Genomic DNA, 26778 nt, shown 5'->3' on the forward strand with positions numbered 1-26778 from the left:
GTTTATCCACACCCAGGCTGTGGCTCGGCCTCTCGCAAAGTCTCGCGAGTTTTTCCGAAGGAAACCGGCCTGGGTGGAGAGACCGAGAAGGGGAGAGCGGGTGGGTGGGCCCTACGCTTAGGAGGCCGTAGCTGGTTTAGCCGGCGCTGTGGTTGGTACTTCGCTGTTGGGGAGGCTTTTAAGTTGCCCAGGTCATTCTTCCCAATGGGTGATTGGGAAAATTAGCGGATAGAAAACCTCAAGGGGTGGAGGCATTTTTATCCTCCTTGGCTCCGCCCTCTTCCTGTTCGGCGACTTGGGCGTCTGGCCCTCTGAGGGGGAAGGGAAGCTTGGCGGGGCTGCCGAAGCGTGTCTTGCGCACGCGCAAGCCCGAGTATGTGAGTGCGTGTACGCGCACGCGCGCGCTCCTGCATTTAGGAAGTCTGGGATGGACCGGTGAGCTATGAGATGAGTGGGGAAAGCACAGTCCCCAGTCTGTGCTACCAGACACTCCTGACTGTGCGCTGACTCTCCCTACCCAGCCAGCAGCCTTTTCCAGAGAGTCTGTGGTTCATAGCCTCTGTTCGTTTTCACTGCAGGACCAGGCACGAAAGTAAGCGAACCTCGATCCTGAGGTCTTCCCTTTCCACTCACCTTGTACTTTCCACCCCCCCACCTTCCAGCAAAGTACGTCTAGATTCTAGACTCTAGAAGGTTTCTCAAAGAGAGTTTTGCATGAAGGGGAGATGCGTTTGAAAGCAGCAGATGAAAATAGCTGGATCGTAAAAAGTCAGTTCGTTTTGATGAACACTTTAGCTCTGCTTACCATGTGCTTTTCGAATGTGGATTGTCTGTTCAGTATAAGATTTTATTAGCAAAGCAAGGGAGTTCCATATGCTCTGTTTTTGTACGAAAAAGTTTTAAAAGTTCGTCTTCCGCACCAGTGTGGTGGTAGCAACTAAATTTTTCTGGTCTACGTGGTAAATTACTGTGGTGTTTCAAAAGCTAAGAGGGAGAGTGAATTTGGGGTCTTTATCCTAATGCAAGAACCCGACATGCAGTTATCTTAGATGTTTATCATGTATTGGCCTTTCCTTTCGCCGTCACTTCTTCCTGTTAATTCCCCCACCCCCATCCCCCGTTTTCAAAAGTCTTGAAACGTTTTTCATGGAGGAAAGCCCAAAAGTGCTGGCTTGGGGGCTTTATATGTGTTTGATGTCAATTAGCAGGAATCATCAAAAGTGTATTTGGAGTGTATTTACCATTTATTATGTTTCGTGTATATAAGGGAATCAAATATAATGTATGTACAAATGTTTTCTTGTAACAGTTTTAAGTACATTCAAAAAGCAAGAAAATATGTATGGACTATAATTTGCCTGTACCTGGTAGAGTGACACCCTAATACGGTGTGTAGTTCATTCCTTGAATTTAACAGTTGCTTTCTGGTCATGACCCCATTAAATCTTGTGTTTGTCGGACAGATTTCTTTGAACACATTATTCGTGTTCCCTACCAAATCTTGAGGAAAAGACAATCTTCTTGAGAAAATTAGAAATAATTTGAGATATTAGATGTTGTATATAAACATTTGGCTAATATATTTTTCCCCTTACAGGTTAAAACAAAATGAAGATTTTTTCTGAATCTCATAAAACAGTATTTGTTGTGGATCACTGCCCTTACATGGCAGAATCATGCAGACAGCATGTCGAGTTTGATATGCTGGTGAAGAATAGAACCCAAGGAATCATTCCTTTGGCCCCTATCTCTAAATCATTGTGGACTTGCTCAGTAGAATCTTCCATGGAATATTGTAGAATAATGTATGATATATTTCCTTTCAAAAAGCTGGTGAGTGTGAAGTATAAACAAAATCATGATTGTGGGGATGTACTTAACTGCATAAATACAATTTTTATATAAGAATTTACTATAGGTTAGACTTATAACTGTTTGCTACTTAAAAATGTACATGGAACTCCCTTTTGGGATTAATATATTATGAGTATTTAATTGGGGCCAATAATAACAGCTAACAATTATTGAGCACTTACATGTGTCAGGCATGTTCCAAAGTGCTTCTTATTTATTAACTCCTTTAATTCTCAGAATAGTCATATGAGCTAGGTTCCATAATTATTGGGGAAGTATTCAAAGTATATAAAAGCATGGAACATGGGCTGACCGTGGAGAACTGTTGGCAGCCCAAGCAGAAGAAATGTTGGCTGTAAGCAATTCGTCAAATTATGCTGGTATGTACCAGCTAAATATCTGTCTTGTTTATTACTGCCATGTTGCAGATGTGGAAACTGAGGTAAAGAGAAGAAACTTGTCCTAAGTCACATAGCTAGTTAGAGGCAGAACCAAAATTTGAACCTAATTAGGCTGGCTGCTTGCAGTTTTGGTGAATATATACTAAACTGCTATAGAATATGGCCATATTAGAAAGAAATGCTTTTAAGAATGCTAAGTGGAAATTATTTACCAATAAGAGAGAAATTGATGATTAATAGCAATTCAGTTAAAGTTATGTTTCAGTATCTTAAATGTCTTATTTTGGGAAAGTCATTTGGTTAGCCCTAAGTGGATGATTTGCTTTCTGTCTCACTTGGAGCACCTAGAATGAAACTTAGCTAATTCTTTGACTGGCAAAGGTAGGGCAGTAACAGTGAAGATGAACATGGAGAGTTCAATATTATACATTTAGATATATTTGAAATTAAAATTAAGTCTTTCTTAAAAATTTTATGCATCATATGTAGAGTAAAAAATATGTAATGGGAGTGATTTAAGGCAGAGGCTTTCGTACAGATCCTGACATCTTTAGCTACCACTGGTGTGACTTTGATCATATTTCCTATTCTCTCCAAGCCTTAGTTTCTTCCCATGTAAGCATAACACCTTCTTTGTTGTTGTAAGATTTCAAAGAGATAATTTAAAGTGGTTAATAAAATATTTTTTTGTCAGATAAGGTTTAGGAGAGAAGACCAATTATCAGACTTTTTCCTTGGGGAAGGAAAACTAGTATTTCATGGATATGTAGGAAAAAAGATCATAGGTTAGATCATACTGTTCAAGGGTAACAAATCTCACTCTCCTCCCAAAAATGAATAAGATCATCATCATGATTTGGTATATTTTCTAATATGTTTTTGTCATCATTATCATCTTACCTCATATTATTTTTTAATTTGCATTTTAAGACATAAAGTCCAAATCCATTGTTTTGGTATTCAGTGTCGTATATGGTATGGCTGCTGCCTATTTCTTTGAGTTCATCTCCTACCCCTCTGCCTGCCTTTTGAGGGTACCCACTTAGAGGCCTTTGCATTTCATGTTTGCTGTACCTGGAATTCTCTATCCCTGACTTTTATGCTGGCTAGTTTCTTTTAGTTTTTTTAGATTCCCCTCAGTTGCTACTTCTATTGAGAGCCCTTTTCTGACCACCCAATCTAAAGTAGTATCCAGCTTAGTTTTCATAGCATTTATCACTCTCTGAAATTATCTTGTTCATTTGTTTGTATTCTCCCTGCAGTGCCCTTTTGCCTTACTACACTTCCCACCCCGACTTCCCCACATTGTGAGTGACAGAACTGTTTTATTCATCACTGTATTCCCATATCCCCAGTGCCAAGAATAGCACCTGGCATATACTAGGTATTCTATAACTATGAAATGAATGAATGAATCAAACCAGTGTTAGACATTTCATATTATTTTAAAGTACAGTGATTGAGTGAAATTAGAGTTGAATACTAATTGTTTCTTTGAAATCTGTTAGGTGAATTTCATTGTGAGTGACTCTGGAGCACATGTTTTAAATTCTTGGACTCAAGAAGACCAAAATTTGCAGGAGGTATGGTTAGATTTTGACATGTGTCCATTTTTGAAAATTATCTAAATGTGGTAATGCTTTTTAAAAAATGGTTAAAATTTTTTTTTATCACTGTAGTATTTGCATATAGTTTTAAAATCCAAGTAATATTAAAAACAGCTATCTCCATTCCAGTCTTTCACTACTCCCACCAAGCAAACTTTTCAACTCTTTGGCTGGTGTGGTGTTTACTTCTATGTTTCTAAATAGCATGTTCTTACTCTTATTTCTTGAATTCTCAATTTAAACGTTACCTATTTATTTATCATTGTCAATGAGGATTTACCTCTTTTATATTTCCCTCTTCACCCATGCCTCTATGCCTGCCTCCTTTCCTTATTTTCTCAATAGTGTTGTATCAGAATTTTGGGTTAGTTCAGAATTCCATGTTTGCATTATAATGTCTACATAAAGTACATAGCTAAGCAAGTAGTATATGTGATTATTTCCTTGTATTAATATAACTTTGTTTATTACTAAAATTTATCATTACCTTTTTTCCTTCATTTCTTAGTTTTCTGAATATCTGTTTCTGCTTTTCCTCCTGTCTCTACAAAACTGCTCAATATTTTTATTATAAATGCATTAGATAATGTAGCAGTTTGATTTTTTTTCACCCCGAAGAACTTCTAGAGCACAGTCTTCAGCTGCAGTTGAACCGGCTGCTGCTTTCTAGGCCCACTTCCCTGCTGTCATCCTCCACTCTCTATATTTTCAGATCTCATTTTTTTTCTTTTTTTTCATTATGTAATCTTTTGTTTTGGTAGAGTATAGCCTCCAGAATTCCCGAAAGTTTCCCTGCCCTTTATTGATGCTTTTGGTATAGACATTCCACGTTGGAAATAACTTTTCCTCAAAATTTTGAGACATTATGTACACCACTGTCATATACCATCCAGTGTTGTTAAGAGGTCCAGTTATCATTTTTCTTCATAATTATTTCTCTGAAAGCTTTTAGAATCTTTTCTTTTACCCTTCATGTTGTGAAATTTGTCAATGATATGCCTTGATGTTGATGTTTTCTCATTCATTGTGCTAAGCCTCATATTCTTCAGTTCAGGAAAATTTCCCTATATTGTTTCTTTGATGTTGTTGGTGTCTCTGTGTTCTGTGTCTTTCTGGAATACTTGTTGGTGGGATATTGGACCTCCTGGGTTAAATTCCTTATTCTTTTTCTCACTGTTCATCTCCTTGTTCTACTCTTTTGAGCCTTTTAACCCTTATATGGAACTACTTATTTGATTGTATTTTTAATTTCCAGGAAGTTTTACTTATTCACTAATTATGTCCATTTTTGTCATATCCTTTTCTTGTTCTGTGGGTGTAAGTTTTTATACGTAAGGATATTAACTATAAATAATTTGAAGTTTTCCTTTGTTCTTCATGTTCTCAGAGTTCTTTTCCTATTGAGGCTTTTCTTAGATGCATACTGATATTTAGCTATGCAGACTTATTTAAAAGCAAGGCACTAAATGGCAGATTAGAAAATCTGTATGTTGTGGGATCAGTACTGCTCTGGATTTCACTGTGGTTTAAGACAATTGTTTTCACTGGGGAACCTCCAAATGTCAGAGTTGCCAGATCATCTCTCTGGGACTGTTCAGGGTCTCCAGAGCACATCTTTCACTCCTCTGCCTGTATGCTATAAACGTGGTTGTCAGCCGTCTGGGAGGCAGGGGAGGGGAGATAGGTTCTACCATTCACTAGGTAGACTTCTCAGGTTATATTTAATCTTTCTGTATTTGTATTTTGCTGTCTAATGTAGTAGCTAGTAGGGGCATGTGGCTATTTAAATTTAAATTAATTAAAATTAAATAAAATTAAAAATTCAGTTCCTCTGTAGCACGAGCCATGTTTCAGGTGCTTAGTAAGCCATATGTAGGTAGTGGCTGTTGTATTGGAGAGCACAGATAGAGAACATTTCCATCATCACAGAAAATTCTGTTGGTCAGTACTGATTTGATATCTTACCCTTACTCTCTGCTGTGCTTTGTGGTGTCCGTGCTTGGTGTTGGTACCTTTCTGTTCATTTCCTCCAAGGAATGTGATTCTGTGTCTGTGGGAGTCAGGGAGAGATAGTCACTTACATAGGTAGGGTGTGAGTAAGATCTGGGAGTCAAGTTGCTCCTTAAACTGACTTCAGTCTATTCGTGGTTTTCAGTATCTTGCCTCACCCCTGGCTTGTGTGGTCCTTGGTGCCTCCAGTTCTTGAACTTCTGCTGGATTCTGCAGGGCATATCATCTTGCCTTTTTTCCCCTGTAGACACTTTAATTTCAGCTTATTCAGTCCTGTTAAATTCATCCCACTCCTTCATCTATTTTTATACATTCTTGTTGACATTTCTCTTGTTTGCCGTTGCCTCCTCTTCCATTCTCTTCAAGTTTCTGGGTTTATGCTTTTTTTTCTTTTGGTTTGAGGTTTTTAAAAATTAAATTCCTTCACTCTAGTTTCAGTAGAGGGAGCAAAAATAAACTTCTGCTCAGTCCATTACGTTTATGTTTTGTTAATGTTTTTTATCTAAGGATTTTGAGTTTCTGGTAGCGTATGTTCTTTGCCATTATTTAGTGGAATAGAAAACTTCAGTCCACTAGGTTCTTCACTGATGAACAACATGGGAGACAGGCATTAGTGGAATGTTTGAACACATTATTTGAATTAGTTCATGTTATAATTTTTCTGTGAATGGATGCTCTGCAGTGGAAATAATCCTACCCAAGGTGAGTTTTAAATGGAACAGTTTTAAAGAAAATGTGTTCATTGTAGTGTTTGGTGTTGAAATGTTTGTGATTAGCTTTATAATATCTAAACATAACAAACTTTTAGTTCTTTTCAGGTAATTTGCTCAAAGGATAGGCTTTTATTGGCTTGGTTTTATACTTACGTCACTCCAGAATGTTCTTAATATTCTTCCATTACTTGAAAAAATAATTTTTAGAATTCCATACATTACCTCTGTACTGTCTCTTTGAAATACAGTCGTCCCTTGGTATCTGCAGGGGATTGGTTCTAGGATTACCCACAGATAGCAAAATCTGCGGGTACTCATGTCCTGCAGTTGGTCCTGCAGAACCCTCATATACATAAAAGTCAGTCCCTGCATATTGTATTCTCGACCAAGTTTGGTTGAAAAAAATTCGTGAATAAATGGACCTGTGCAGTTCAAACCTGAGTTGTTCAAGAAGCAACTATACTGTATAAGAAGCTTATACCTTTTTCAAGAGGCACCGTGAAAGAAGCTTGAAGCCTTTCTAGTGGTGTATGAATAAAAATAAGTACAAATTTGTATAGATCTTCTTTATTGCACCTCTGTGGTCTGCAGTGCAGTAAAGGTGTGCATTGATAGGTATGCTGATCAGAAAAGAATTGCTATTTCTCTCTCTCTTCTGAAAGTGAAGGCCCGTTATATCCCATTCATCACTTTTAAATTGTGAACAGGGGGCAACTCCAGTTGTGAAGGCAACTGTATAGCAAATCACTGGTGTTCAAGAAGACATAAAAGGAATTGACATTTTATATAAATTATGTATAGTCTCATCTGTATTAACAGATTTAATGTTTAGCTTTGGTTATCCATGTCACACCTTTCCCTAGTTACTGTGGGTAATTAAAAGTAACAGGTGAAGTAGACTGATTGCAGAATAATTGGGCTGGAAGGATCTTAGTCATCCTTTGCTTCAACTCCTTCCTCGCAGGTAAAAGAACTGAGGCCCACAATGGGTGGAGGTGGTTTGACTTATATAGACAGGTTCAAGGCCTTTTCTGTTACAGCACGTAACTCTACCCTATACAAAAAATTGTCAGACTTCAGAAGTTTTGGTCTTGTTTTCGTTGGCTAAATTTATTTCATTTTTTTAAATTTTTTAAAAAATTTTAATTTCAAACTTTAAGTTTGAAAATGTCACACACTAATATGGGACAGGTCCTGTTATTATTTTGATTTTTAGTTTAGGAGAAGGGCCAGAAGAGATTGAGCAGGGTCACACAGCTAATAAGCAGAACCAACATTTCAATCCATGTCAATCTGACTCTAAAAGTTAAGGTTTTTTTTCCTGCTGCTTTCTCCAGGACCACAACACTCCTCTCCTAAGAAGTTATTTTTATTGAGCTTCTCCTATGTACTAGAGACTTTATAAAGTGGTTTAGAAATAGTATTTTTCTTTCTCTTTTGATCACTTTTTATGAATAGGCAATATTCGTAGTTTAAAAATAAATTTTTACATTTATACATACATGTATACATATAGCATACACATACATACAAATATGTGTTTTTATGTAAGTAAAAGGTGTACCTTGACAAGTTTCCCACTTTTCATCCCCTGTCCCAATTAGTGGTATGCTAGAATGTGTTCATACCAGTTTAGGAGAGCTGAGTTTGGGCATCTCTTACCAACTTCGCATTCAGTGGTACCACATGTATAGCTTGACATTGGCCATGGTGGGAGTACTTAGCCATAGAAATTGACAAACCAATGCTTTTGGTTTTTTATTGAGAACCAGTTTACCTGCACATCACTGTTTTTCCTTCCACCACTATTAGTTTTTTATGGGTCCTGTCAGAGTATCTTCATGTATATGTTAATATAAGCAAATAAAATTTTAATATTTTCTCCTTTTTTTACACAGGGGGTCACAAATTCTATGCATAGTTCTACATCTTGGTTTTTTCACTTAACAGTATATGCTAGAAAGTTTATAAAGTTTTAAGCTATTTTAAAAAGAGCATCTCTTCTAATCATGCTGGATAACAGGATTTTTTCCTTATTTTTAAAAAATTTAAATTTTCTATTTAAGCATTAATGGGAAATTCTGTCTTTGAATTTGCATTGTTTTTGTTTGCTTTATTTAAAGGAAAATGTATCAGATTTTTTTTTGAAAATCATGTAGGAATATCAGTAGGCTAGGAATATATTGCTCATCATGTTTTACTTTGACATTTTATAAATCTTTTGAATGTTTTGTTTTGAGATATTAATTCTCCTGTAATATTGCATCTCATAGATATTCAAAATCTTAGATAGATTTATAAACTTTATGTTAATAAAAGTATTCTCTTGGAATATTCCATGAAAATTTTATATATCTTCTTAATTCTTCCTTGAACATATGTGGAATTGGAAAGTATGTGCCAAAAATAACATGAGGTTATGGTATGTTGAAGAAGTAGTTGCTGTTCAGGATATGCATGCTGCCAAAAAAAAAAAGCAGAAAAAAAATAAAAGTAGTTGCACATACTCTTTTTTAAAAACAACTTTATTGAGATATAATTCACATATCATACAAGTCACCCGTTCAGAGTATACAATTCAGTACTTTCTAATATATGCCCAGATATGTGCAATAATCACCATGGTCAATTTTAGAACATTTTATCACCTTTGAGAAAAACACCATAGCGTAAGCTCTCACTCCCCCTATTTTCCCATACTCCCCAGCCATAAGCAACCATTAATCAATATAGCTTTCCCTGTTCTGGACATTTCATATGAATGACATCATATAATATGCGCCATGACTTAAGCATTCTCAGTGTTTTCAAGGTTCATCCATGTTGTGATATATATCAGTATTTTGTTCCTTTTTATGGGTGAATAATATTCCATTGCATGTATATACTATATTTTGTTTATCCATTTGTCAGTTGATGGGCATTTGGATTGTTTCTGCTTTTTGGCTATTAGGAAAAATGCTGCTGTAAACATTCGTGTACAAATTTTTGTGTGGACGTGTGTTTTCACTTCTTTTGGAAGTGGAATTGCTTGGTAATTTATTGACTTGTATTTAACATTTTGAGAAACTACCAAACTGCAAAGTGGCCTCACCATTTTACATTCCCACCAGCAGCGAATGAGGGTTCCTATTTCTTCATATCCTCCTTAACATTTGTTATTATCAGATTTTTAAATTGTAGTTATCCAAGTGAGTGTAGTGTTATCTTACTGTGTTTTCTATTTGTATTTCCCTAATGATGAATGATGTTGAACATTTTATCATGTGCTTATTGGCCATTTTTATATCTTCATTGGAGAAATGTCTACTCAGGTCCTTTGCCCATTTTTAAATTGGGTTGTCTTTTTATTATTGAGGTGTAAGAGTTCTTTATTCTGAATACAAGTCGCTTGTCAAATATATGATTTCCATGTATTTTCTCGCATACTGTGGGTTTTGTTTTTGCTTTCTTAATGATATCCTTTAAAGCACAAAATTCTTTTCATTTTGATTAAGTCCAAATTATCTACTTTTTATTTTGTTGCTCATGCTTTTGGTGTCATAGTTAAGAATCCTTTGCTAAATCAAAGGTCACAAAGATTTAGCCCTACATTTTCTTCTAAGAGTTTTAACAGTTTAAGCTCTTACATTTAGATCTTTGATTCATTTCGAGTTTATTTTTGTATATAATGTGAGATACAGTTATATTTTTGTGTTTGGCTATCCAGTTGTCCCTGTACTATTTGTTTGTTAAAAAGGCCATTTTTTTCTCCATTGAATGGCCTTGACACCCTTGTCAAAAATTAGTTGACCATAGACCATGACCATGGTTTTATTTCTGGACTCTCAGTTCTATTCCATTTATCTATATGTCTAACCTTGTGCCAATACCACACTATCTTGATTTAACATTGTTTTATAGTAAGTTTTGAAAACAAAGGATGAGTCCTCTTACTTTATTCTTTTTCAAGATTGTTTTGCCAGTTCTGGGATCCTTGCAATTCCATATGAATTTTAGAATCAGCTTGTCAATTTCTACAAAGAAGTCAGCTGAGATTATGATAGGAATTACAGTGAATCTATAGATCAATTTGGGTAATATTGCCATCTTAACAATGTTAAGTCTCCCAATCCATGAACATGGGACATTTTTCCATTTATGTAGATCTTTAATTTCTTTCAACAATGCTTTGTAGTTTTCAGAGTATAAATCTTGCATTTCTTTCATTAAATTTATTCCTAGTATTTTATTCTTTTTGATGCTATTGTAAATGGGATTTTTTTAAAATTTCATTTTTAGATTGCTCATTGCAAGTATATAGGAATACAGTTGGTTTTTATGGCTTGATCTTGTATCCCGCAATTTTGCTGAACTTATTTATTAGTTCTAATAGTTTTTTAGTGAATTCTTTAAGATATTCTGTATAGATCATGTCATCTGCACCATAGAAATAGTTTTACCTCTTCCTTTCCAATTTAGATTCCGTGTATTTCTTTTTCTTTCCTAATTGCCCTGGCTAGAATCTCCAGTACACTTTTGCATTGAAGTGGTGAGAGTGGACATTTTTGTTTTGTTTTTTATGACGGAATGCATCCAGTCTTTCACAATTAAGTATGATGTTATCTGTGGGTTTTTCATAGATGCCCTTTATCTGCTTGAGGAAGTTCCCTGCTGTTCCTAATTTATTGAGTGTTTTTTTTCCTTTTTTTTCCTATCATGAAAGGGTCTTAGATTTTGTCAAATGCAAATGCTATTTCTGTGTTTATGGAGACGGTTATGTGATTTTTATTTATTTTGTTGATATATTACAATAATTGATTTTTGGATATTAAATCAATTTTGCATTCCTGGGATAAATCCTACTTGATTATGGTGTATAATTCTTTTTTGTATGTTGCTGTATTTTGTTTGCTAGCATTTTTTTTTTTTTTTTTTTTGAGACAGAGTCTCGCTCTGTTGCCCGTGCTAGAGTGAGTGCTGTGGTGTCAGCCTAGCTCACAGCAACCTCTAATTCCTGGGCTCAGGCGATCCTACTGCCTCAGCCACCCACCCGAGTAGCTGGGACTACAGGCATGCGCCACCATGCCCGGCCAATTTTTTCTATATACATATTTTAGTTGGCCAGATAATTTCTTTCTATTTTTAGTAGAGACGGGATCGCACTCTTGCTCAGGCTGGTCTCGAACTCCTGACCTCGAGCGATCCACCCGCCTTGGCCTCCTAGAGTGCTAGGATTACAGGCGTGAGCCACCGCGCCTGGCCTGTTTGCTAGCGTTTTAAGGATGTTTATGTCCATATATAAAATACATTGGTCTGTAGGTTTCTTTTCTTGTCATGTTTTTTGTCTGTCTTGCATGTACTCTTGTCGACATAATTGTTTTCCCTTTTACTTAGCTAATGGCAGCATTAGCTGCTGTTGGACCTCCTAATCCTCGGGCAGATCCAGAGTGCTGCAGTATTCTTCATGGTCTCGTTGCAGCAGTGGAAACCCTCTGCAAAATTACCGAATACCAACATGAGGCTCGTACTCTGCTCATGGAGAATGCAGAACGCGTTGGAAATAGAGGACGAATAATCTGCATTACTAATGCAAAAAGGTGAGATGTTAATCATAGTAGTTCTTCAATGAGGGAATTTTAATGTCCTATTGCAGTTTTTATTGAAAAAAATAGGGACAGTGTATTAACATTTAAGCATATTGCAGGTGTCCTTTCTGTTTTTTTTTTTTTTTTTGCCTTTTCTTATCCAGCTCTAGAATAAAGGCTCATCTGAGTGAAAACTGTGTAGATTGTTGTCATATAGTTCAATCTGACTTTTTTTCCTCACTAGTTTTTCAGCTAGTTGTTTGGTGTTAAGAATGAACGTACTAAAAACAGTCCTTATTGAGTAATTTTAAATGTTGATAACAATACAACTGAATAGTGTTTTTAATTTTTTCTCTTATTATTTATTCCTTTGAGTTTGCTATATCTTTTTTATGTCACAGTGATAGTCATGTGCGAATGCTTGAAGACTGTGTCCAGGAAACAATTCATGAGCATAACAAGCTTGCTGCAAATTCAGATCAGTGAGTATAATTCATAAGTGAAATAAATATGTTCAATTTCATAGTTATATGTATTTCATTATAATTATTTCCAATAATTTTAAAGTGATTGGTAACATTCCCTTGAATTCTCTACTAACTCAACAAATTAGTCAAAAAAATGTATGTTTGATCAGAAACTTTTTCCCTTTTTTCCTTTCACTTTAGAATTTTATTTTTCCCCATAGGAAAGGTGATCAGAGGGAGAAAATTATACATAAATTTATAATGTACCAAATCTAAACAACTAAGTGCACTGTGTGAATTTTTTAAAAAGAAAAAAAGCTATTGCAAAGGAAAACACTTTTTTCCCCTCTATACTCATACCAGTACTTATGTGTGACCAAATGTGTGGGATTTTTTCCCTGCACTAACCAATTCTCCAACTCTCCGGATACCAACTGGGTGTCTTACAATTCAATTTTGACACTTCTTGGAGTTAGTGCAGGCCCCACAAGTTAAGGGCTCAGTCCCAGAAGACTGCACCCTGCTTCCGACACCAAGCTCAAATAGCAGGTCCCCAGTTTACTCATACTTCCGTCCGACTTGGCTGTAAATTGGGTGTTCCATGACCCCCTGCTTATGTTTAATAATTTGCCATGATGGCTCACAGAACTCAAGTTTACTGATTTGATAAAGGGTACAGATGAACAGCCAGATGAAGAGGTATATAGGGTGAAGTCTTGAAAGGATCCCAAGCATAGTAGCTTCTGTTCCTATGGAGTTGGGGTATGCTGCCCTCCCAGGATGTGAGTGTGTTTACCAATCCAGAAGCTCTCCAAGCCCCAAACTTTAGGGTATTTATGGAGGCTTCATGTAGACATGATTAATTATTAACTCAGTCTCCAGCTGCTCTCCCCTTCCTGGAGGATGAGAGAGTGGGGCTGAAAGTTCTCAATCTTCTGATCATTACCTGGTCTTTCAGGTGACCAGCCCCCATCCAGGAGCTGTCCAGGATCCCACCAAGAGTTGCCTCATTAGAGCAAAAGATGCTCATATCACCCAGGGAATTCCAAGGGATTTAGGAGGGGTGTGTCAAGAACTGGGGTCAGAGATCAAATATTAGAGCAAAAGATGCTCCTAGCACCCTTATCACTCAGGAAATTACATGAGTTTTAGGAGCTCTGTGCCAGGAACTAGGGGTAGAGACCAATATGTATAATTCTTACTATGTCACAGCTAGTAAAGATATGTTTGGGACAATTTCAATGCAAATTCTTTTAGACTGAGCAATTATTAATTTTCTTAGGTGGGGTAATGGCATTATTATAAGTAGAATTATTCTCACTAGAAGAAGAATGCTAAAGTATTTAGGAGTAAGTGTCATGCCCTCTGCAGCTTACTCTCAGTTTAATTGAAGAAAAAGAATATACATCTATTTAGATATAGTATATAGAGAAGCAAATGCTGCCAACAGTGAATCTAGGTGAAGGATATATGGGTGTTCATTGAATAGTACTTTTCTTTCAACTTTTCTGTAGGTTTGGAAATTTCAAAACAAAAAGTTGGGAGAAATGTTTAGTATTACCAATCCTGTATTCTTGGAATAACCAATTATAGGTAATGGTTAGATTTTGTCATTAAAAAATATTAGAATTAATACACAATATATTCATTTTCTCTGTGGCAGTTATCTGTTGGAAATTATACTTAATTATAAGAATTTTCCCTTTATCGTTCAAATACAGAAAATTTATTTTTGCATTTGAATTAAATTAATGTACTCATTAAAAGTTTACATAAGTATAGTAATTATATATACTTTCTAATACTTTTGTGTTAACAGTAATATCTGATTATAGCAATACACTGTTTTAGCATATTAAAGTGTTAATAGTTTACCTGTCTGAATTCTTTACATACTATGTATTCTAATATTTTGAGTGAAAAGTTTCTCTTTAAGTCTCATGCAGATTCAAAAATGTGAGTTGGTCTTGATCCATACCTACCCAGTTGGTGAAGACAGCCTTGTTTCTGATCGACCTAAAAAAGAGGTAAATGTACAAATAAAGAGGTCATTGTGAGTTATTAATAATAAATACTGATAAAGGTTAGCATTAAAATGATCACATTGCCAATATTTTCTGCCATGAAAATATTTAGAGTTTCAAAGCAAACTTGTATGGCAAAACATTTAAGTTGGTTCTTTATGTTATAATTGTAGATTGTAAAGTGTTTTCTGTTTTACTTGCGTGTTGACACTTGTTTATTTAAATAAAATGTGTTTCAACACCATATACAGTTTGTATTGTTCCTAAAATTTTAATTACCTTCATGAATTTCAGTTACTTTAATGACTTTTTATTCTATAAAAATTTCTTTCCTTAGAAAAGCAATATATTCTTTAACAAAAATACACTCCAATAATAAAGAAATTAGTTTTGTACATTAAGAGAGAGGAAAACTTACTTTCCAACCTTGGTTTTACTTTTTAAATAAATTGGAACAATTTTAAAGGAAAAGATGGTTCTGTTGATTGTTGAATGGATTCACATCACAATATTCTCTATCCGTGATGTGTGTTTAGAAATATAGACATATGTATTTACATAGTTACATTAAATGTATATGTTCTTATGTTCTGGTTTTTCATTTTGCATTATTTAATATAAACATGTCAAGTGTTACTTTAGTCTCTGAATTTTTATAGTTAAGTGGTCTTTTTAAGTCGTTATCACTATCATTGTGTTTTTAGATAGTTTCCTGTATAAGCCCCTTTTTAATAAACTTTTTTCTTCCTCCTTTGAAAATGTGGCAGTATGTTGGTTTTACTTTGTGATAATGAAAAAAAATTATTTATAATAAATGTTATTGTCCTAGAATGAGTAAAATTTTGTGTCATCTTGTAACTCTTGGCTGCCTTATTTATTGTTGATGAAATGAGATGTTTGTGGTGATTTCCACATTCTTTCTTTCATTTTTATCTGCAGGGTTTTGACCTCTCCAAAAAATGAATTATTTTTTCTGTGGTATTTCTGTGGGCTATTTCAAATCCATTTTACATATAGATGAATAGAAGTCAAAATTATAAAAACGTATACTGCATATATTTTGTATATATTGTATTCTCCAGTGACTCACAGTTTCTGGCATATAGTAAACTTTGATTAATACATACGTTATGAATGTATGAACATTTATTGCTAAAATAATCATCATGGTTTATTTGTGAACTTTTTTATTTTTTCCAAATTCTAAAAAATAAAAATACTTACTTTTTATGGATTGTAGTAAAATATTTAGCAATAGGTTACAATGAGTTAATATTTTGTGGGTTATTTTTTTGCATACTTTTCTGCAGTTGTCCCCAGTTTTAACCAGCGAAGTTCATAGTGTTCGTGCAGGACGACATCTTGCTACCAAACTGAATATTTTAGTACAGCAACATTTCGACTTGGCTTCAACTACTATTACAAATATTCCAATGAAGGTAGGTAGTTCTTTTTCCCACTGTTTTGAAAGCTCTGCTTTGCTTTTAAAATATTTGTTTGATGTGTATTATTTATTTTAATTGAACCTTTACTTTTTCTCCCCATACCATATTTTCTGTTTTGCTAGCCCACATTCAGTGTCTTTGACCAGGTCAGTAAATACTGAAAATCAACAAGAAAGGATCACAGAACAAAATGCTGTATTTTTTCTTTCTCATAAGAATGTGTTATATGAGCTTTTTCTTACTTAATTGTGTTCTCATTTCCATCAAAATATAATCTCTATTTTAAATTATTTTTCTGTGATTCTTTTCCTGACAGCTGTGTTACTAGATTTTACTTATGTTGCGTATTCTAGTAGATCTTTTATTTTCTATATTTTTGTTCTTGCCCACCCACTGTAAAGGTGTTTATAGCTAATAGGTCTAACTAGGGAAAAATGGCTCATAGTTCTAAATTAGTTTATTACTCTGTAGCTGAAAAACTGTAGGTGTGAGTCCTATGATTTTACTGATGGATTTTCTTAGGAGTCTATTGCTAGCTTTTCATTTTCCTTGTATTATCATTAAGTTGTCTAAGGGATAGCACAATACTTGGCCCATAGTAAGCTTTAAATTAGTTTTTACTGAGTGGAATTGAATTTAATTGTATTGATTATGTCCAAAACTATAAAGTAGCAACTATATCTAAAAATTCACCTTGGCTTTCTTACAGTCCAGTTTCAGTTTTTTGCCATTACATCATGAACACTAAATTGCATGAGAAATATAATGCTGTCACTATTAATTTCTTCTTAATACTATTGGCTGGTTCTTCACTAGCAAGTTTAGGCTTACCCCATAGAACCTTTTGGATGCAGATCCAATTAACAAGTAAAATAACATAATAAGTATACTTTAATATATATAATTTTATATGGTATAAGAAAAATACTCTGAGGGTGACAAATACCTTGCTTATTAAATTTGACCATATTTGTGTGCTACTGGTGTGACTCTTCAATCTTTGTCTTTTTTGATAAATAGATACTGTTGAAATTCCTATTTACTATTTAGCAAAAACAAGTTGCTAAACTTGTTTATTAGTTTGTATTTGCTATTTTATACAATTGGTGTTTGCTATTTCACTGTAGGTATTTAAAGATGCTAGTTCTTTTTAACAACTATGTCACTTCAATTTATGTAAATTATTTCAATTGTATTATATTTGCGTATAAAAAGTATTGACAAGACAATGCATTTGAAGTAAAAAAAAATCCAAAATTTATAGATTAGTCATCTATATTAATTCTGACATGATGGAAGAAAATTATTAAATATTTTGTTATCTATATATTGCCAGTAGTTTTTAAATAGAGTTCATATTGCTGTGGAAAACTATTGCATCTTTAAATAGATTATCCCACTGTTTTATCTAATTATTTTTGAATGTATTTGACCTCATTTTAAGCAAAACTCAAAATGAATAATTAATAATTTCATTATTTTGAAAGCAAAACCAAGTTATTTTAGATGTTTTAAATTTTGCTTCAAGGAAGAACAACATGCCAATACATCTGCCAATTATGATGTGGAGCTACTTCATCACAAAGATGCACATGTAGATTTCCTGAAAAGTGGTAAGAAACATTTGAAAGTATTACTTTGTAAGATCTAACATATGAAAGCATATTACAGTAGTCCCCCCTTATTCTTGGGGAAAACATTCTAAGACCTCAGTGGTTGACTGAAACCTCAGATGGTAATGAACTCTATACTATATATACTATGTTTTTTCTTATACATACATACCTATGACAAAGTTTAATTTATAATTTAGGCACAGTAGAATATTAACAATAATAATAAAATAGGACAATTATAACAATATAATAAAAGTTATATGAATTTTTTTGTCTCTTTCAAAATATTGTATTTGTACTTACCCTTCTTCTTGTGATAATACGAGATGATAAAATGCCTATGTGATAAGATGAAGTGAGGTGAACAACGTAGGCATTATGATGTAGCATTAGGCTGCTATTGACCTTGAACAGAAGCACTGCAGTGCTGCGACAGTTGATATGATAACCAAGAAGGCTACTAATGGGAGAGTAATGGGAGGGTAGTGTGTACAGCATGGTTATGCCAAAAAAAGGAATGACTCATGTCCCAGGTGGGACAGTGTAAGACAGCATGAGATTTCATCATGCTACTCAGAACAGCACACAATTTAAAACTTATAAATTGTTTATTTCTGGAATTTTCCATTTAATATTTTAGACCGTGGTTGACTGCAGGTGACTGAAACCACGGAAAATGAAACAGTGAATAAGGGGGGCACTACTGTAACAGCCCTGAGTTCTTCATTAGATAAATTTGATTGACTTTAGTTCATTCCTTTTTAAACTTATCTGTCAGTATCACCTAATAATGGCCATGAAGTTAGTGTTCTTTGGGATTCTTGGAAAGACTAGGCTAATGGAACAAACACTGAGAAAGATAGCCGTGTCTTTCTTTCTTTCTTTTTTTTTTTTTTGAGACAGAGTTTGACTCTTTTGCCCAGGCTAGAGTGCCATGGCATCAGCCTAGCTCACAGCAACCTCAAACTGCTGGGCTCAAGCAATCCTTTTGCCTCAGCCTCCTGAGTAGCTGGGACTACAGGCATGTGCCACCATGCCCGGCTAATTTTTTATATATATATATATATATATATATACATATATATATATATATATATATATATATATACACACACACACACACACATATGCATATATATATATATTTTTTTTTTTTAGTTGGCCAGATAATTTTTCTATTTTTAGTAGAGACGGGATCTCGCTCTTGCTCAGGCTGGTCTCGAACTCCTGACCTCGAGCGATCCACACGCCTTGGCCTCCCAGAGTGCTAGGATTACAGGCGTGAGCCACCATGCCCGGCCAATGTCTTCTTATATATTTACTTCCCAGTAAATGTTTCTTCTAAATAAACTCAATTGGGGTTCAGTATAATTAGTTGTAGATTTTAGATTTCATAACCTTTCTCTGAGTACTTAACTATGTTATTTTATCATTTAATGGTGTGGGCAGGGGGGAGCAGTTGTAGATGCTTGAAATTTAAAAAATTTTTGCTACTTACTTTAAGCACAATGACCTAAATCAGTGGTCCCCAACCTTTTTGGCACCAGGAACCAGTTTCACGGAAGACAATTTTCAGGGGGAGAGGGTAGGGGGATGGTTTGGGGATGATTCAAGTACAGTCCATTTATTGTGCAGTCTGACCTGTCTCCTAATGATAATCTGTATTTGCAGCCACTCCCCTGTGCTAGCATCACCACCTCAGCTCCACTTCAGATTATCAGGCATCTGATTCTCATAAGGAGTGCAGATCCCAGATCCCTTGAATGCGCTCCTATGAGAATCTAATGCCTCTGATCTGACAGAAGGTGGAGCCTATTTGGTGATGGGAGCGATGGGGAGTGGCTGTAAATACAGATGAAGCTTCTTCGCTACCTCAGCCGCTGCCCACCTCCTGCTGTGTGGCCCAGTTCCTAACAGGCCAAGGACCTGTACGGGTCCACAGCCCAGGGGTTGGGGATCGCAGACCTAAATGATTGATTAATGAGGAAATTGGAGAAAAATAACATTTATTTTAATCAGAGTTACATCCATACTCTATTTTGGCATTTTTCTTGGAGACTTTATAAAAAAGATGTTCTCTTAAACGTATTTTCTCTTACAGAGTTTAAATTCTTAGGGCAAACAATTTGAAGTTTGTGATCTATTTATTAATGTTAATGTTTCTCAGATATATTTTGTTGTTTTTAAATGAACTTTTAATTTTAGAATAATTTCAGATTTACAGAAAAATTGTGAAGATGGTACAGAGTTCTCATTACTCCATCCTCAGCTTGCCCTATTATTACTTTTTTTTTTTTGCTTGTATTACAATTTTAATTGCCACATGATAATTGTACATATTTATGGGGTCCAGTGTGATACTTCAGTACATGTGTACAATGTGTAATGTCTCTGATGTATTTTTGCAGGTGATACCCACTTAGGTGGCAGCAGTAGAGAAGGCCCATTTAAAGAAACAATAACACTAAAGTGGTGCACACCAAGGACAAATAACATTGGTAGGTATTTAAAAATAATTAAAAGAGAAAAGAATAAATCAAAAGGTTCTTAAAGTATCACATAGGGATCGGTTAATTAATTTATTTTTGAATTTTTGTTTTTCATTGTTTTGGGGTCTCAGTCAACAAGTATTTTATTTTTCTTTTAATTGTGGGACTATTTCTTTATATTCTTTCAAATCAGTGTTTTCTTCTATTTCAGAATTACACTATTGTACTGGAGCTTATCGAATTTCACCTGTAGATGTAAATAGTAGACCTTCCTCCTGCCTTACTAATTTTCTTCTAAATGGTAACTTTCGTTTAATTATTTGGACTGAAGTTATTACAAGTGAAATCATTAGTGAGAATATGAACTCTGGAAAACTATTTTCATCAATATGGTCTAGCCGTGTATTTGCCAAAACTTTTAAACTTATGTAATTGGAAATAGCCTTTAACAATTTTACTAAGGTTTACACATAAGGTGACTTTAAAGCTGGCTTCCAGACTATTGCATCTAAGTAAGTTTTATTTAATATATTTTAAGTATTTTTACCTAAAAATGTTGACCTTTAGAGTCTAAATTGATTTTTTTTGGAAGTTAAAATAATATAGACCATTTATCTTGGCCCACTGAATTTTAAATTACAAAACATGGGACCTGTTTCTGTTTGAACACTAGAGCTTTGTCATAAACAATATGTTTTCAATATTATATTGTATGATTCTTACATATTGACCTTAATGTGTGGTTTCCTATGTGAAAATTTTTTACCAGTCTAAATTATTGTATTGCATTCTACTAAATCTGAATTTTTAAAGTTTCTCTGGTAATTCTTATGATCAGTTAGATTTTGGAACCATTGTTTTAATAAGTCATTCAGTCTTGACCATGGAGTTAATTTCACTATCATGTTAAGCACAGTTTGGTCATCAGACTTTGTGAAATTCAGATTAAACAATGTTTGGGCATGTGGAATAGAAAGTAGTTAAGATTACAGGGCTGATGAGAAAGTATTAATATTATGAAAGTGAATAAAGACTGTGCCTGCTCTCCAAATGTTTTATAGCATTGATAACCTGAGGGTTATCCAGCAGTTGTCTCACTTTTCTTCGTGATGTACAGCAGAAAACTTTTATATGAACACGTACTTGAATGAACCATATGACCAGACATACTATACCAGAGACTACTATACTTGATTTGGAAAACTGTCTGTATAACTATGTAAGCTTGGAGTAACTAAGACAAAGTTAAGGCTCGAATTTAGATTTTTAGGAATTGAAAAGTACATATACTAAATTAGGAATGCTAGTTAAAAATGAGGGTCAATAAATAAATTGAAAAAATCTAGACATAAATCTTAAGGGAATACATAGGAGCCCGTCTGAATTTCATTACTGATAGTATAATCTTGCTTTTGACAGGTCGTTCTGTTTTATTGGAACAACCACGAAAATCAGGTTCCAAAGTCATTAGTCATATGCTTAGTAGCCATGGAGGAGAGATATTTTTGCATGTCCTTAGCAGCTCTCGATCCATTCTAGAAGATCCACCTTCAATTAGTGAAGGATGTGGAGGAAGAGTTACAGACTACCGGATTACAGTAAGACTCTAATATCTATAAATTTTATGTTTTGAGTCTGTCATTATTCAGCAAGTAGTTATTGAGTACCTGTTATATGCTAAGATCTGTGAAAAAAAGAGATTTGGAAGAAGTTGATCATTTATTATTATTTTAATTAGGTGAATTTTCTGCAATACTTGCTCAAGAGGTCTATTTATCACTATGTAATCTTCCTTATTATGTATTCAGTATATACTGAGAAGTCTCTGAATTGCAGTGACACACTGGAATTATAGGAAAGAATGAAAATTGATCTGAACTAATATTTTAGGTAGAACTTAATCTCTAGTAACTTAAATGGCAAGCAGAAACATTTGAATACTCAAATTGCTGCTATTTTGAAATAACAAACTTTTATGTTATTGGGAGGAACATATAAGGAAATTGTGTCTATTTGGTAGAAATTCTGTTGTTCTAATTTTAATTTTCCATTCTCCTTCCCTTCTTTCATATTTGGTATTTCATAGCTGTCTACTTTTTGGGGTGGTTGTGAAAATTAAATGTGATTTATATATACAAATATACTTTGTAAACCAAACCACAAAGTGTTACATAATGTAAGTAATTGTTTTTAATTAGGCTTTTCTTTTTTTTAACATAATTTTTTCAATATGGAAAAAGCTAATCAGTATTCCTTGTAAACATTTAGAGAATATAGACATCTAAGGAAAAAAAAACAAAAAAATCTGTAAATTACCTATAATTTACGTCATTCAGAGATAACCACTGTTAACATTTTGATGTTATGTCAGGGTAGTTTTTAACTAAACAAATTGGTTTTCTAATGTGATTATCTGTATATCACAGAAAAGAGTTAAATTTTAAGATTGAAAAAAAAAATGAGTGTTCCTTGGTTTTTAAAAAGGGGAACATACCATGAATGCATTTATGTTTGAGGCTGATAGGTTTCAAGTTCAAAAAGAAGGATGAAAAAGTAGTGGGGTAGGCAGGAACTGTTGAAGAAAATACTTTGTTGTGTATCACAGGACAGAAGACATCAGGGAGACAGACTAGTACATGTAAACCATACTGAAACATTAGAAATAGTTTCTAATTTTATCTTATTTGGTTATCATTAGGATTTTGGTGAATTTATGAGGGAAAACAGATTAACTCCTTTTCTAGACCCCAGATATAAAATCGATGGAAGTCTTGAGATCCCTTTGGAACGAGCAAAAGATCAATTAGAGAAACACACCCGTTACTGGCCTATGATTATTTCACAAACCACCATTTTCAACATGCAAGCGGTAAGTGTTACATAGTTTCCGATTTTGTTCTGGATTAGTTGTATATTCTTTATAGAAACAAATTAGAAAAATTGTTATTTATACCACTTCTCAAGCAAAGAATGAAATACAAATTTGCTGAAGCGAAAGAATTAGTAATTAAAAATTGAAGTGATAGACATTCCTTCACTATGGAAATCTTTAAAATCAGTTTTAAGCTGGGCACAGTGGTTCACACTTATAATCCTAGCACTTTGGGAAGCTGAGGCAGGAGGATCCCTTGAGGCCAGAAGTTTAGGACCAGCCTGGGCAACATAGTGAGACCCCCGTCTCTACCAAAAAAAAAAAACTAGCTGAGTATAGTGGTCCATACCTGTAGTCTCAATTACTTGGGAGGCTGAGGCAGAAGGATCGCTTGAGCCCAGGAATTTCAGGTTACAGTGAGTTATGGTGATGCCACTGCACTTTAACCCAGGCAACAGAATGAGACCCTGTCTCAAAAAAATTAAAAAATTAAACTAACTAACTAAATAAAACCAGTTTTAAAATTAACTTCTGCCTAGATGTGTTTTCTTAGTTTCAAAATATTAAGATGTTTTTGATAATTATGTTTTAAGACAGACTTTCTTTTCTCATTTTAAAAAAACTAACAGGTAGTTCCACTAGCCAGTGTTATTGTGAAAGAAGCTTTGACGGAAGAAGATGTGTTAAACTGTCAAAAAACAATATACAACTTAGTTGATATGGAAAGAAAAAATGATCCTCTACCTATTTCCACAGTTGGTACAAGAGGAAAGGGCCCTAAAAGGTAGTTTTTTCCCCCTTACTTTCTTCATATATGATATTTACTTGATACATATTGTTTCTTAAGGTAACTTACTCCATATGTATATTATATCTGAGGGCATGTATATATAAATACCCATGTTCAAGATGAAATAATACAGAATAATAGAGATGAATATATTGTAACTTAGAATTTCACCATTAACTATTGAGTAAGAGGAAAGAAGTCCCATGTTTAATTACTTCCTTTTACTTTACCAGTAGCAAGTGACACTTCAATGTTATTTAAAGCATATTTCTAAATCTTTACTCAGAGATGAACAATACCGTATAATGTGGAATGAATTAGAAACTCTCGTCAGAGCCCATATCAACAATTCAGAGAAACATCAAAGAGTCTTGGAATGTCTGATGGCATGTAGGAGCAAACCTCCAGAAGAAGAAGAACGAAAGAAACGAGGAAGAAAGAGGGAGGACAAAGAGGACAAGTCAGAAAAAGCAGTGAAAGATTACGAACAGGAAAAATCTTGGCAAGACTCAGAGAGGTGACTTCTTGGCATTGATACAGTACCACAGTGCCTTTTGGCATATCACATTCTGCGTGTAGCACATTTAAACATTCAAACCTCACGAAATAGTTCATTTAATACATGTTTATTCATTTTATAACTAATTTTATTCTTAAAATCTAGAAAATCTTTTTTGGCCTTAAAAAGGTATGAGTTTTTTTTACTGTTGGGGCAAAAACAGTGTTAGTTTTTCCTAGTTAACTTCTGAAAAATCATAATGCATGATGTTTGTTATCAGTATGTGCTTTATGTGTTAAGCATTTCAAAGACATAACTTTATTCCTTTGTTGCATAATTTTTTTTTTTTTTTTTGAGACAGTCTCACTCTGTTGCCCTGCCTAGAGTGCAGTGGCATCGTCATAGCTCACTGCAACCTCAAACTCCCAGGTTCAAGCAATCCTGCCTCAGCCTCCTGAGTAGCTGAGACTACAGGTGCGCACCACTGCACCGTGCTAATTTTTCTGTTTTTTAAGGTCAGGAGCCATCCTCCCACTTCAGCCTTCCAGAGTGCTAGGATTATAGGTGTGAGCCACCTTGCCTGGCCAGTAAATATTTATTGAATGCCTATGATATGCCAGACATTTGACACAAGATTCCTGCCCTGAAAGAACATCCAGTGGTATGGTAGAGACAGGCAAGTAAGTCAGTGCTTGCAGTAAAGTGTGGAAGGTGCTGTTGTAAAAATAGGCACAGAATAGCCTTGGAAGCACAGAGGAAGAGCATGCAGTCCTAATTCTGAAAATGTTCCTCAATAGTATACTCTTTTCCCTTAGTTTGTGTTTTATATAATGATGTCAAGGTTAAACCTAAAAAAACATAAAAAGTAATAAAGGCTTATAAATAAAAATATCATGACATAACAACTGGCTGTATCTTCTGCCTCCTTGCTAGAAATTAGACAACCAACTTGGTAACTATTATAATGGCAATGTAGTAAGTCCCTTAAAAACAAAACAGAACTTCTTAAACTTCTTATTTTGGAAAATTTCAAACATACACAACAGGAGAACAAATAGGTCCCCATCATCTGCCTTCAACAATTAACCGTTCATGGCAGATCTCATTTCATATATATCCCCATCCACTACCTTCACCACCACCCACATAGGAATATTTGGAAACTGATTCTGGAAGTCATGTAATTTCATCCATAAAAAGAGAGAACACTTTTATTCTCTTTGATTTTAGAAGTTCACTTTTTCCTTAGGGCTGCTGAGCTTCTGAAACAAAACCGGCTTACTGTAAGAAGAGGTGGGGAAAATACTCTCAATCAGAGCCCATTGAGCATCAAGTACACTCACATACTTTGAAAGTGTTTTTGTTCCTTGATGAAACTCAGTAAAAGCTTGGAGTTAAGTTCCTAACTTGTGGAATGTAAATATATTTCCAGAGTACATAGACTACAGAGTGAATGAGAGTAAACTTCTTAATCTTATAATTTGCAGTACAGTAGTATTTTGTTTGTATCTTTATAAAATTGTGAAGTTTCTTCCAAAGATCACATTATTTTTTACCTTTTAAATTTTAGCTTAAGTTTTCCTCTATTTTTTCATATTTTACAGCTGACTAATTATTGCATCATTATTATGAAGTAAAAGGGAAACTTGTGTTTAATTCATTAAGTCCTATTATATTACCTGATTTTAGACTGAAATCTCTGGTCCCTAGGTTTAGTTTGAGATCAGCTATCTTTTGTAAAGATTGATATGCAAAGATAGGGTAATACCGAATGATTTTTAGACTTCTAAAACTTTAAACTTTATATTTCATTATTTGTCCCTCTAAAAGATTAAAAGGAATCTTAGAACGTGGAAAAGAAGAGTTGGCAGAAGCCGAGATTATAAAAGATTCGCCTGATTCTCCAGAACCTCCTAACAAAAAACCCCTTGTTGAAATGGATGAAACACCACAAATGGAAAAATCAAAAGGTAGGGTAGAATTATGGTAACAGGTTTATATAAAGTTTTCCGGTTGAGCTCTGTTTTGTACTGTGTTATTTAATATTGTTATATATATGAGGAAGAGCTCCTTGCTATTCCTGGATATTGTTCAGGAAATTCTCTGTTTACAGCCTTAGAAAATATAGGCAGTAAATATATTTGTCAGCATTAAAGAGAAAAAGTAGTGTCATACCTCCATTAATGAAGGCTTTGGAAAACAAGCAGTTTTACTATAAAATTTGTGTTTTAAGAAATTTTAAATATGCAAACTTGAATCTGTTTATGTCCCTGCCAATATACTAAGTGCTGGATTATTGAAGACAAACTCTTTTCCCTAAACTCTTCCTAAACCTAGGGAAGGTTGTAATATTATTTGTTTATCGATAAATTAAAATGTATTTTGAATGAGTTTCAGTGTAGATATTAAAAACAATATTTTGAT

The 26778-nt window shown here is 34.3% G+C and overlaps 1 protein-coding gene across 6 annotated transcripts in view; it reads left to right on the plus strand.

Annotated features, from left to right (window-relative positions):
* Positions 1 to 46: 46 nt before the first annotated feature.
* INTS13 (integrator complex subunit 13) overlaps positions 47 to 26778 on the plus strand; it is a 30369-nt gene continuing 3637 nt past the window's right edge. Inside the window, exons 1-16 of one of the 6 annotated variants that reach the window (XM_045554162.1) lie at positions 47 to 592; positions 1598 to 1833; positions 3764 to 3838; positions 11962 to 12164; positions 12554 to 12634; positions 14556 to 14646; positions 15954 to 16082; positions 16211 to 16234; positions 17617 to 17701; positions 20113 to 20202; positions 20387 to 20494; positions 21613 to 21791; positions 22892 to 23062; positions 23695 to 23849; positions 24142 to 24372; positions 26185 to 26324. In XM_045554162.1, the coding sequence (XP_045410118.1) occupies positions 1609 to 1833; positions 3764 to 3838; positions 11962 to 12164; positions 12554 to 12634; positions 14556 to 14646; positions 15954 to 16082; positions 16211 to 16234; positions 17617 to 17701; positions 20113 to 20202; positions 20387 to 20494; positions 21613 to 21791; positions 22892 to 23062; positions 23695 to 23849; positions 24142 to 24372; positions 26185 to 26324 (1987 nt within the window). In that variant the 5' untranslated portion in view covers positions 47 to 592; positions 1598 to 1608. The remainder of the gene's footprint in view (positions 593 to 1597; positions 1834 to 3763; positions 3839 to 11961; positions 12165 to 12553; positions 12635 to 14555; positions 14647 to 15953; positions 16083 to 16210; positions 16235 to 17616; positions 17702 to 20112; positions 20203 to 20386; positions 20495 to 21612; positions 21792 to 22891; positions 23063 to 23694; positions 23850 to 24141; positions 24373 to 26184; positions 26325 to 26778) is intronic. The other 5 variants (XM_045554163.1, XM_045554164.1, XM_045554167.1 and 2 more) reach the window with 5 other exon arrangements.

The sequence above is a fragment of the Lemur catta genome, chromosome 6, assembly GCF_020740605.2.
Source record: "Lemur catta isolate mLemCat1 chromosome 6, mLemCat1.pri, whole genome shotgun sequence".
Lineage (NCBI taxonomy): Eukaryota > Metazoa > Chordata > Mammalia > Primates > Lemuridae > Lemur > Lemur catta.